The following is a 13,141-nucleotide window of genomic DNA, read 5'->3' on the forward strand; positions in this document are numbered from 1 at the left end:
ATGTTGTTATTTGTAGGATATGGAATCCCAGCAAATAAGTGAAACCGAGTCCACAAGAGAGCAAATTCAAGATTTGCAGGATCAAATTGAAACCCACAAAACAGCTAAACAGGAAGTGGAAGCTGAACTAGAGAGACAGAAACAGGTAAGCTTCAGTCTAATGATTAATATATATAGAATTAATATATATAGAAATCAATCCCAAGTATACATTGGTTCCTTATATACCATTGTGAGACAGGCAACCTTGGCTTTCCTTTCCTTTACTTACTCTGATCCCCCGCATTAGTTTTGAATGTCATATGGCCTTTAAAGTGTAGAATGGGTCTTTCAAGAAAAAGTAAAGAAAAAAAATATTCTGTATACTCATGCATAAGTCTACTAATTTTTGACAAAAATAAATCCAAAAAACCTGAGTTGACTTACTCATGGGTCAGTTTTGGAAATGGTTTGTGCCCCGTGCCATTGGGGCACTTGAATTAGAGCAGAGCAGCAGCAGTTGCTTGAAGAGGTGGGAGCTGGGCATATTTAGCTTGGTGAAAGAAGACTGAGGGATGGCATGATTGCACATTTTTAATACAGCAAAGACAATCACAAAGAGGAGGGGGCAGGCTTGTTCTCTGATGCTCATAGATACAGTTCCAATGATTATAAAAGGAGGGTAGAATTTGATTGAAGAGTAGAATGAAATTCTTGATAGTAATAGTTGTTTAACAGTAGAACCAACAACTTAGAGAGATGGTGGAGTCGGGGAATGCTTTAGCTCAGTGGTTCCCATCCTGTGGTCCGTGGACCATCAGTGGTCCCCAAGAAATAAAATATGGTTCGCAGTCTCATCATTACTGCACTGTTGCTTCGAAACCATGCGGCAATGAGAGTGACTGGTCTCGCGAAACCCTCTTATAGTGCCAAAGCAACGGGGATGTCAGGAGGGGAGAGGCTGACTATCCATGAAAGGTTACTACTACCACATCAGCTCTAGATTATTAAATATGGTTTTCTGTAGGCAGGCAGATTTTTGTAACAGAAACTAGAGCTGATGTGGCCTATCCAATGCAGTTTTCCGAATCAGCACCCCAAATAACCAAACCAAATCTAAAGTTGACCAAAAACTGATTCGTAACTCTTTTGGTACTAGTGTTGGAGAATGGTCCCTGGCCAAAGTGGTCCCTGGTCAAAAAAAGGTTGGGAACCACTGCTTTAGATGGATGTCCTGCATTGAATTAGAGGTTGGATTTGATGACCTCTGTGTTCTTTCCAACTCTTATGTGTCTTTGATTCTAATCTGCAGAATATACCAGGCGATCTCTTATCTCCAGAAATTGCTGTTAACATAGTCATAAAATATCAGTTGAAGTATAATCAGTATTCATGATTATATTATACGCATGGTATGATTCAAGGTGGCTTCCAGCAATTGAAGCAAACAAAGTTTAACATTCCCAGCATGCAAAATTTAATGAAAATACAGTACGATCCCCATTTTCATGAGGGATCCATTCCTGGGTTTCCCTTAGAAATCTGAAACTGCGGATAATAGTGGATCCTATTGAAATGAGCAACTTTGATGGAAGCATACCATAGAATCATGCTGGAGGATCTAAAAATATCTAGATAGAATATTTTTGGGATGTAAATGAAACTGTGGATGTAGGTACTGTAGATATAAGGTTGTACTGAATTAAAATAGTTAAAAAATAATCCATTAAAAGACATCAAATAAAAATCCAGCATATTATACACATCCCATGTCCCTTAAATAATAATTCTTTGAAAGTATCACTTTCCTTCTGGTGCAAAAAAGTGGAACCTTCTTCAGGTCTCACCTCCACGGAGGTGAGATCGGGATATAAAAGTTTTAAATTGTAATAAGGCTTTTCTGATAGTTTCTTGGGTATTATTTGTGGGTTGGGTAGAATTTGGTGAGTTTGATGTCTGTTTTTTGCATCAACATTGTTCTTTTATGTCTCTCAGCCATACACCTTGGTAAATTATAATTGATGAGGATTCTGTGGGTAAGCAACTAGAGTAATTGTCCCCAGAGGTCTGGTGTTCATCCATGACGGGAAATATTGGAACATTTCACACATACTGCTTGAACCCTTGCCAAGGTTACTGAACAATCCTCTTTTTAAAGTTGTAACCTATCCAGCCAGTCATTGGTAGGATGGCAATCGTTTTTCCTGTACCTTGTAGATTTTGTTGTTCTTCTATCATGAATAGTTGTTGTGAGATAGGCAGATAGGTGCTTAATTTGCTTTACCAGATCATAGGATTACCTGTCCCTCCAGAAATTTCATATTAATTAGAGAGAGACAGAATGAACTAATGAAAAGTCAAAAGATCCATGTTTGCTCTACGAATACAGTTCCATAATGTTTATTATATAGGTTTGCTACAAAGCCATATGGTGGTGTTCTATTACAGCTGTGTTCTTGATGGACAGTCTGTTTTCAACTTGTCCTTTTGCTCTTAGGCGAAAATGCTATTAAGTACACTTGAGTCTAAACTTTCAAATGGGGCTTATTTTGACACTTGATTACCTACCTTAATTCACCTGAACCTTTTTCCTTGCTTAGCTGCAATGTTGTTCCAGGACTGAATGTTGTGCCAGACCTCTACAAGACTTCCTTTGGTGCCAAAGATAGGCACACATTACTGCTATATAATAAGTTTTATTATGGTAAATAATGCATCAGATGGTTCCTTAGAGAAAAGATGTCTAGCCTTTTCATTGATGGGCTATAGCACAATCCACCCCATAAGCAGTAGTAAAATCCCCCCCCCCACCTAAATAACTTTTACCCAAAATATTAATTAGTCAGCAATCAAATTCATTCTCCATTACTGGATATATGGGGAACCTGGGTTCAGGAGCATTCCCACAAGGCAGAGGCTGATGGAAGATGGTCTCTCAAGGTCAGAAGTTCAGAAGAAAATAAAGAAAATCAGAATGCACACACATCACCTATTCTCCACCCCCACCCCCACCCCAATCGTTGCACCCCAGGCCTGGAAACACCTATGACCACAGCACCACACAAGAGTCCAGAGTATAAGCAAACATTTTATTGTAAAAACACATAAAATATATGAAAAATCAGGAATAAAGAAAGAAGATACATACTCCAAAAAGGGTTAGCAATAGGTGATAACCAAACAGTAATCCAAAAGTCTCATGCAGATCCCAAAGGAACACAGTCCAGGAAAAGACACAAGTACAGCATAAGTCAACAAGCAAAAGGTATACTTAGTAAACTTGAGCAGAAACACAACAACAAAAACATGGAAAACATCCAGGGTACTTAAATTCAAAACCAAGACTTGACTTGAAACAAGAACCAGAGAACTCAGGCCTAGCTTCTCACTTAGACGCTATGTTGCCTGAACTAACCCTTAAGTAAACAACTTGCTAATTAATAGGCACCCATGAAGTCATTCCTTTTCCCAAAAATTTTCTCCCCAGCTTTCCCACGTAATCGCTCTGACTAGTGCAGCCTATTTTCTGCTCTAATCTGTAAATGAAGACTTTTGTTGATCTCTGTAGTTCCGGGTGTTTTTCCCTGGGAGCCTTCCGTATCATTTAGCTCTTCACCCAACTCCTTATCTAATAGGAGCAGTTTCTGGCTCCTCTGACTGATCTTGAAGCCCTGCACTTTCTGAGTCAGATTTTTCCCAGAGAGAACTATAATTTCCCTGACTTGAATCTTCATCACTTTGTGCCCCAGGAAATCCCACAATTCCCTCTAAATCATCAGTGAACCCATCAGCCTCAGGCTGTACTGCAACACCATAATTGTGCGAGCAAGTTAGCAACAGATACGAAATCTCTTCCACAGTCTGTCTTCAATCTTAATTTCTTTTCCCAGATTTCGAAGCAAAAACAAAAAAAATCCTACAAGGACAGTGATGCAAACAAACCCTTTGATGCCACTGGACAGCTGTTCATGTTTGGCCATGATGCTAATAAGGACACAAAATCCCCTCTGCCAGATGGCAGAGCCCCAACAGCTATTGCTTGTTTCAGTAGTTTGATAGTGAGTTTGAAATTGGAAAACTGTTTCTATTTTTGTGAAACGGCAGGTACTTCATGCCCAGCCCTAAAGATTTTGCTGCCCGAGACAATGAACATGATGATGTCTTCTTTCCTATCTCCTATACAAAACGTACTGGATTGCCAGTTGAGCCTTATTTCAACCACCATACTTTAGAGAAAAAGAGCAGTATGTCGCTGAGCCCTGCGAGTTGTCTGATGTGTAGTACCAGCAGGGTCCCCCCAACCATGTGCCAAGGGAGTGGTACCATATTTGTGTGCATTAACTATGGTTTTTCTTTCCATTTCTTTTCTTTTCTTTTCTTTTCTGGACACAGACAACCAATGCATTTTGGATCAGTACTCGTGCACAGGCTGCTGCTTTGAGTATCACTCATTTTGGGCCAGGATAAACCTGTCTTGACACAGAAAGAACCTGATGCAAAGCACCTAGATTAATACTCTTTAGCAGAATCAAGTAAAGTAAAGGTGTAGAGAGAGAATGTTACTTCCCTTATGGATTTAGGGATGACAAAGATTACTTGTAGTGAGATATGCTACACTTCCAAAAAAGAAGTTGGAGAACATAATCATTTCGTTTCGCCCCACCACATTTTTTTAAATGGTGTGATTTTTGGAAAGCCCTGCAAATGCATGGAAATCCCTAAAAACACTCCACAAACACTCCATAAGGTTTATTGCATGCAAATACCTTTGTTTTCTTCTCAGTTTTTCAGTAAAGATGCACACAAAGTCTTTGGAAGCACTGTTTTAACTGTGGCTGATGAAATGTGGTGTCAAACCAATGGGACATGGTTGGAGCACCTTCCATGTGGCTCTCTTAACAATAATATTTTATAAAATAACCATTGTTATAAACAATTCTTTTCCTAGGAGCTTCGCTATACTGAAGAAGAACTGTACCGGACAAAGAATACTCTCCAGAGTCGGATATCAGACAGAGAGGAAGAGATTCAGAAACTGAGAAACCAGGTAAAGGGTTAATTTTCCATGAATACTGTTGGTTGATATATTGTCAGCAGGCACTAAACAATCAGAGTATTGTTGTGAAGATACATAAATGGCAAATGCTATGCCATTAATGCATCAGACTAGTATGGCATCACTGCGTGGCAATTTTGCAAGGTCAAAGAATGCTGGCGTCTCAACAAACTGCAACTCCCATGATTCCATAGCAGTGAGCCATGGTAGTTAAAGTGGTGTCATGCTGCATTAGTTCTGCACCCTTAATCTACGGAAGATTATGCTACCAAAAGTTTTGTTTGGAAAGTATCAGCCCTTTATTAGCATTCATGTCAACCAGAGAATTGTCATGTTTAGTGTTCTAACAACAACAACAACAACAACAACAACAATTGTTATTATTATTTATTTATATTTATTAATCTCCCCAGTGGAATTCAGGGCAGATTCCAAACATAAAAGGCAAAATTCAATGCCTGAATACAAACAACAATACACCCATAGTAACAAAATTTAGCAACCCAACATATAAACACAAATTATGACTTAACAACTAAAATTAAATAAAAAACGCAGCCTGTTATATCAGACATAAGATGGATCCAAAGAGAACCCTCCTCTCTCTGATAACATTGAAACTGGCACATTGGATCATTGGGTGGGGTCTTTGTAATTGAATCATGGGAACAGAATCCCAACCTCAGCAATGACCATGAAAGTGAGTTTCATTGACATAATACCATTGCAGTTCACTAGCATGAGTTGAGCTGCCATTACTCTTCCTGCAATCCTTTTATTCCTCCTTGTTTTTCAGCTAACAAACAAAACATTGGGCAGCAGCAGCCAATCAGAGTTGGAGAATCGGCTGCACCAGTTGACAGAGACACTAATTCAGAAGCAGACCATGCTGGAGAATCTCAGCACAGAGAAAAACTCCTTAGTCTATCAGCTGGAGCGGTTGGAGCAGCAGATGAAGGCTGTCCAAGGCCCTTCGACAAATGGCCCCACCATTAACATGGCAGGGATTGAAAGCAGTGAAGGTAGGTGTATATGTGTGCGGGTATAAATATGTTAATGAAGAATTCATGCTTTGTATGTTTTTTTGAATAAGAAAATAATTTATATGAGGAAATCAAGTATTGTAGAACTGCAACACTCAACAGAATGAGGGATGATGATAGTTGCAATCCAATAACATTTGGAATGCCACATACTCTCCATCCCTTGTAGCACAACTTTAATCTGTTTACAGACATAAGTCCTTATGTGTTCAATGGGGCTTACCTGCCAAGTAAATATGCTTAGGATTATAGTCCGGGTTATAATCAGGTCAGTTATTATGTTAAAACTTTAGGTTTTAAGTCTAACCCCCTCTTTTTTATTACTCCATTGCCATTACAAAGAGTGGAAATGTGTGCAGGATGGGTAAACACTTGATCAAGGGGCTAAAGCAATTCTTCTGCAAGGAAAATTAATCATATTTGGGGCTTTTTTATTTTTAGAAAAGGGGAAAATAGAAGAGAGCTATGAGAGAGGAGATTAAATTTATGCATATTGTGGAAAAGAAATGAGAAAAGGAGACCCATTTCTTCATTTTTGTCTCTCATAACCTCGAGTTTTCTAGTGAAAGTGAATTGTGGGAGATATGAATAAAAAAAGAAATACCCATGTTGTTGTTTTCTCAATATTTTTGTTCTAGGTACTCGTATGCGAAATGTTCCTGTCCTTTTTAGCGATGTTGATGTAAACGTAGCAGGAATGTATGCCAAAGTCCGTAGAGCGGCCAGCAGTATAGATCGGTTTAGGTGAGGAAATGGTGCTATTTTGGCATTTTTGTTTATCGTATTGTTTGAATTAGTTGGCAATGCACAAAACATTATCATGTCAGAAGCAAATTGAGAAACTGCAAGTCACTTCTGGTATAAGAGAATTGATCGTCTGCAAGATCATTGCCGATGTGAAGCTCGAATCCTGTAGAAGGCTTCTCTCATGTCCCCACATGGGAAGCTGGAGCTGACAGGTGGAAGCTCAGCTCATCTTGTGGATTCGAACCACTGACCTTCAGGTCAGCAGTTCAGCCAGCACAAGGGTTTAACCCATTGCGCCAGCACAAAAAATAATTTAAATTGGGGGTTGAAAAAGCTTGGCTCATGAAAGGTTTTGGATTTCAACTTCCACAAGCCCTGGACAGCATGGACAACAGTTTATTTATTTACGATATTTCTATCCCGCCTTTCTCAAGCCTGAAGGCAACTCAAGGCGGCCTACAAATTAGATGCCATAACAATCCACAATTTACAATTAAAACATTTAAAAAAGCATTTTAAAATCAATATAAAATCAATACAATACAAAAACCATTAAAACGTTGTTGTTATTTCAATTCTAAAATTCTAAAATGTTTTGCAGGGCTCTGATTGTAATCCTCATATACTTATATCAGCAATAAATATAGCTATAAAATTTATCACCCATAATGTTCTATGTTGTTGTGTCCCATTTCATGATAGACATCTCTTTGTTCAATTGGAGGCTTCAGCAAGCAGAAAGGGTGTATTCTTGAATTTTTGCATATTCCCTTTCCTTCTCCAACTTTCCATGTTGTTCAGTATCCTCTGTCCTCAGTTTCTAGAGCAGACTTGGAGGAGGTGCAAGGGGATGCAGAGGCTATGGCAGTATAGACTTATATTATACAATTCAATGCATTATTAAACTGCATTATATAGCAGTGTAGGCGCCAACTGGAAGAGGCCATCTCTTTGTCCTTCTGCTTTGGTTCTGTGAAAAGTTGTGCTGGATCAAAGAGCCTTCCATCAGAAGAGAGGAGACAATTGAGATACAGTTCATAGTCCACCAAGTTACATTTGGAATTAGCGGCATTATGTTGCTGTAGGAATTTAAGGAAGGAGGAAGAATGGAATTTGACTTGAATGGGTTTTACTTTCCTCAACAGACCAATGCTCCATTAAGTTGTTCTGTGGCATTTCACTGTGGCATTTAGATGACATGGTTCCCCAAAGTCTTTGCTGGCCCTGGCAGGTTCTGCCAAACTGATAAGGCTTCTGATATCATTCTGGTGGCAAACCAATTGACTGCCTTTTGAGGACCAGTTAATCTAAGTACGGAGAGGCTCTTGTCACAAGAAGATTGGCCACCAGCTGATCACTTGGCCATAGTAGCTCTAAATGCAGTGATCATTTGAAATTATTATTTATTGTATGATTCCTGTATCCACTGCTGGTATGTTCTAAGAAACACAAACACACACACCCTGTGGATACCTGAAAGTGAAGATAATAACAAAACTCTATTTTGACTACACGTGGGCCAGAAGCAAAGCATAGAATTTCACTGGAGGACCTAGATTGGCTCATAAATACTGGCTAGTTTCAAAGTGTGGGTAAGTGAAACCATGGATATCGAGTCCACAGTAACACATTTTTAGAAGTATGAATTTAGCAGTAGTTTATGGACAATACTGAAGGAAATATGAGCAAAGAAATATCTGTCTATATTGCTAATGTTTCTATTATATTTGGTAACAGCATTCGACTTGGAATCTTCCTACGGCGATATCCCATTGCAAGAGTATTTGTTATTATTTATATGGTGAGTCTGTTTAATCTACTTAAAGGGCAGCATTTTTAGTCTTTCTTACATAATACATAATCTTGATCTGACAGGCATTGAATGGCACATACAAGAAGTATGAGATATAATTAATTTTGGAAGTTCAGCATTCTTTGTAAGTAGCTTATGCAACCTGGTTCTCATGAACGTGCAGCACAAGAGAGATTGGAGTAACTTAGAAGTAATTGTGTTTTTTTAAAAAAATGTATCCTGGTGCAGTTTTATATTTGACTAGAATTTTCAGTAATTGTGATAATTGCTATTGATTGAGGGGGCATTTCACAGAATCATAGAATCATAGAGTTGGAAGAGACCTCGTGGGCCATCCAGTCCAAACCCCTGCCAATTAGCAAGAAAATCTCATTCAAAGCACTCCAACAGATGCCCATCCAGCTTCTGTTTAAAAGCCTCCAAAGAAGGCTTTTAAACAGGGCAGAGAATTCCACTGCTGAACAACTCACACAATTAGGAAGTTCTTCCTAATGTTCAGGTAGAATCTCCTTCCCTGTAGTATGAAGCCATTGTTCCACATCCTAGTCTTTTGCCATGCTCCTAAAATTATTAAGCTGTTCCAAAGGGAGAATAAATCCACAACATGCATCAAATGTGATAAATGAAGGTGATTAATGATCATGAAGATGATAAAAGTTTGTTGTTTATTCGTTCAGTCGCTTCCGACTCTTTGTGACCTCGTGGACCAGTCCACACCAGAGCTCCTTGTGAGCTGTCACCATCCCCAGCTCCATCAAGGTCAAGCCAATGACTTCAAGGATACCATCCATCCATCTTATTCTTGGTTGCCCCCTCTTCCTTTTTCCTTCCATGTTCCCCATCATAATTATCTTCTCCAATCTTTCCTGTCTTCTCAAGATGTGACCAAAGTACTTCCTCTTTGCCTCTAATATCTTTCCCTCCAGTGAGCAGCCTTCCTTATGGTCTAGCTCTGACATCCATAGATTACTATGGGGAATAACATTGCTTTAACTATGTGGATCTTTGTTGCCAGTGTGATGTCTCTACTCTTCACTATTTTATCGAGATTGGTCAATGTTCTCCTCTTAAGAAGTTAACGTCTTCTGATTTCCTGGCTGCAGTGTGCGTCTGCAGTGATCTTTGCACCTAGAAATACAAAGTCTGTCACTGCCTCCACATTTTCAGAAATTTTAACTCCATCCTTGGATTCATCAAGCCCCGCACATTGCATGATGTGTTCTGCATACAAGTTGAATAGGTTGGGTGAGAGTATACAACCCTGCCATACTCCTTTCCCAATCTTGAACCAGTCTGTTGTTCCATGGTCTGTTCTTAGTGTTTCTACTTGGCCATTATAGAGATTCCTCAGAAGACAGACAAGGTGACTTGGTATCCCCATACCACCAAGAATTTGCCACAATTTATTATAATCCACACAGTCATAGGCTTTAGAATAGTCAATAAAACAGAAATAGATCTATTTTCTGAAACTTTTTTCTTCAACAAAATTATGTCCTTCAGATTTGTTGGATTACAACATCCATCGCTCCCAGCCAGCATAGGCTTTTACTCTGATGGCTTGAAGTGATAGGGGATGTTAGTCAAACATAGCTAGACTGTACTGATTTGATGGAGCCTGTCATAAAGTTATGTAAGAAATCCTTTTCTAAAGTCAGCTGATTTTCTCTTTCTGACTACATACATGTTTTTCTGGAAAAATCATGCTGTGTTTCTAAGGTTGACATTTTTATAGACTGCAAAATAAAATATTTGAAATACTGCAGGGGGCAGAACAGCACTTCAGCTATTTCACTTCGCAATGACTTCCTGGCTGCAGACATCAAATCAAGGGGACTCTGTTCTCCTTTCTGTTAAAAATTGTTCAGACGAGCAAGTCAACGCCCACTTAACATTAAAATCTTTAGACAAAGATCCAAGCTCAGTTAGCATCTGTGGTGAGAATCAGTAGGTCATCAGCCCTTCTACAACGTAATCTATAATCTCTCCAGCAGCCATTGTTGTTGCCCACAGGAGGCTCAAACAAGGTCACTGTAGTATTTGAAAGGTTTTTCACGATGTGCCAGGAACTGCATTTTGCTTTTTAGCCACATAGACCTTTTGCGTTAACCAATTTAAAGTTGTACCTTCTTGGTTCAAAGAAAGGCTTTAAAAACAGATTTGACCATGAATTAAACTAGCTTAGGACCTCATCACACTAGAGAATGAATCCACTTTAAATCTGGTTGCTGCCTCCTGCAGAATTTTGGGGTTTGTAGTTTAGGAGGAACCTTTAACAGCCTCACCAAACTACAAATCCCAGAATTCTACAGGAGGCAGAAACTGGATTTAAAGTGGATTCATTCTCTAGTGTGATGAAGTAGTTAATTGGTGGCTAAGGTGGAGGAAGAGAAATATAGAACTTAAAGGTCACTGTTCTCATCATAGGGTTTCTTCCATATATTTTTAAGCTAAGGGAGTAGCTAGTTAGGTGTTATCTCTTTGGTGTGAAATGACGCTGTGTTTTCTGTGTTTCTCAAGGGAATGTAACTTCGGTTTGCAAAAGCTGCTATAGCCTCTGTTGTTTGTCCTACAAACTAAGGCCCCATCTACACTGTCATGTAAAGTCCAGATGATCTGTTTTGAAAGAAAATATATGAGTCTCCACTACCATGTAGCCTAGTTCAGATAATCTGGATTTTATATGACTTAGAGAAGGGAGGATATTTTAATAGACCAGCACTTAACTGAGACATCAACGGTCCGATTTTTTTTCTCTGCTGAAGGTTCTTTGTGTGTCTATGAAAAAGATCTTGGAATCCTTGTGGACAACAAGTTAAACATGAGCCAACAATGTGATGCAGCAGCTTAAAAAGCCAATGGGATTTTGTACTGCATAAATAGTATAGTGTCTAGATCCAGAGAAGTCATACTACCTCTCTATTCCGCCTTGGTTACATCACACTTGGAATACTGTGTCCAATTCTGGGCACTGCAGTTTAAGGGAAATGTTGACAAGCTGGAATGCGTCCAGAGGAGGGTGACTAAAATGATCAAGGGTCTGGAGAACAAGCCCTATGCGGAGTAGCTTAAAGAGCTGGGCATACTTAGCCTGAAGAAGAGAAGGCTAAGAGGAGACATGTATAAATATGTGAGGGGAAAATATAGGGAGGAGAGAGCAAGCTTGTTTTCTGCTGCCCTGGAGACTAGGATGCAGGACAACAGTTTCAAACTAGAGGAAAGGAGATTCCACCTGAAGATTAGGAAGAACTTCCTAACTGTGTGAGCTGTTCACCAGTGGAACTCTCTGCCCTGGAGTGTGGTGTAGGCTCCTTCTTTGGAGGCTTTTAAACAGAGGCTGGATGGCCATCTGTTGGGGGTGCTTTGAATGTGATTTTCCTGCTTCTTGGCCGGGGGTTGCACTGGATAGCCCATCAGGTCTCTTCCAACTCTATGATTCGACTTTTGTGCACATGACAAGTTCCAGCATGGTTGACACCATGTGAAAACACCATTGTCCTTCCTGGTGTTGGGTCAAATTGAGCAGCTTCAGTTTATACTTATCTCTTCCTGTGGTTCCCAGTTCTTTGTCGAGCTTTTGCACCAAGGAGCTGGATCTCTTACAGTTCATATGTCGGTGTGCTAATTGCTTTTTCTGTTTTGCCAGGCATTGCTTCACCTCTGGGTCATGATTGTCCTGCTTACCTACACCCCAGAAATGCATCCTGATAAACCAACAGGGAAATAAGACACAACTGTGGAACAGAGCACACCCATAAGTTTACCGGAGCCTTCGCTGACAATGACAACAAACACAGAAAGTGGCTGATAATGGCTCATTAGAAAGAAGAGCTTTTGGCATTGGGTAACAGGACAGCTGCTACATTTCTTCTGTTACTGACTTGGATAATTTAAATTATTCAACAGGCAATCTGAGTTTAGTACCTTTCACTTCCATGAAACAAAAACGGTTTCCTTGGGAAAAGGCCATGGCCTCTACTCTGCCTTAGTTGCTCTCTTAGTGGTTCACACAATATGCACACTTCTGTATAGAACAACACTGTTTTCGAGAGTACAATATCTATCTAATACAGCCTGTATTTTTGATTCTACAGGAAATGGGCTATAATCAGGGAAGTTAAGCTGTACTTGGAAGTTGAATCAAACATGTGTTCCAACATTTTCAGACTTTGTAAATATATAAATTCAACTTTTCTTTAACATGTTCATATTTTGCAGGCCTTGTGGCTGCTTGATAGAATTAATGACTTCCTCTGTAAATAGCTTTAAAGAGAAATAAAAATATATTATGCGTTGCCTTAATTTTGATCTTTCAACATTTGGAGAAAGGTATCTTCCACAGTAAGGCTGAAACATTAGCATTACTAATTCTTAATTTAAAGTCACATGTAGTTGTGCACCTACTATTTGACAGAGTGCCTTCTTTTTGTTTTGTCCTGTAGCATTATCACCTGCTTTATTAAATCTTTTGTCTTCAGATTTTCATAGCAACCACCTTTTAAC

At 39.3% G+C, this 13,141-nt stretch overlaps 1 protein-coding gene across 3 annotated transcripts in view; it reads left to right on the forward strand.

Annotated features, from left to right (window-relative positions):
• GOLGA5 (golgin A5) overlaps positions 1–12,940 on the forward strand; it is a 30,674-nt gene extending 17,734 nt beyond the window's left edge. For all 3 annotated transcript variants that reach the window (XM_060756512.2, XM_060756503.2, XM_067462968.1), the window contains exons 8-13: positions 17–145; positions 4,928–5,026; positions 5,832–6,057; positions 6,717–6,822; positions 8,563–8,626; positions 12,285–12,940. In XM_060756512.2, the coding sequence (XP_060612495.2) occupies positions 17–145; positions 4,928–5,026; positions 5,832–6,057; positions 6,717–6,822; positions 8,563–8,626; positions 12,285–12,365 (705 nt within the window). In that variant the 3' untranslated portion in view covers positions 12,366–12,940. The remainder of the gene's footprint in view (positions 1–16; positions 146–4,927; positions 5,027–5,831; positions 6,058–6,716; positions 6,823–8,562; positions 8,627–12,284) is intronic.
• The last annotated feature ends 201 nt before the right edge of the window (positions 12,941–13,141 follow it).

This window comes from Anolis sagrei, chromosome 1, assembly GCF_037176765.1.
Source record: "Anolis sagrei isolate rAnoSag1 chromosome 1, rAnoSag1.mat, whole genome shotgun sequence".
NCBI lineage: Eukaryota > Metazoa > Chordata > Lepidosauria > Squamata > Dactyloidae > Anolis > Anolis sagrei.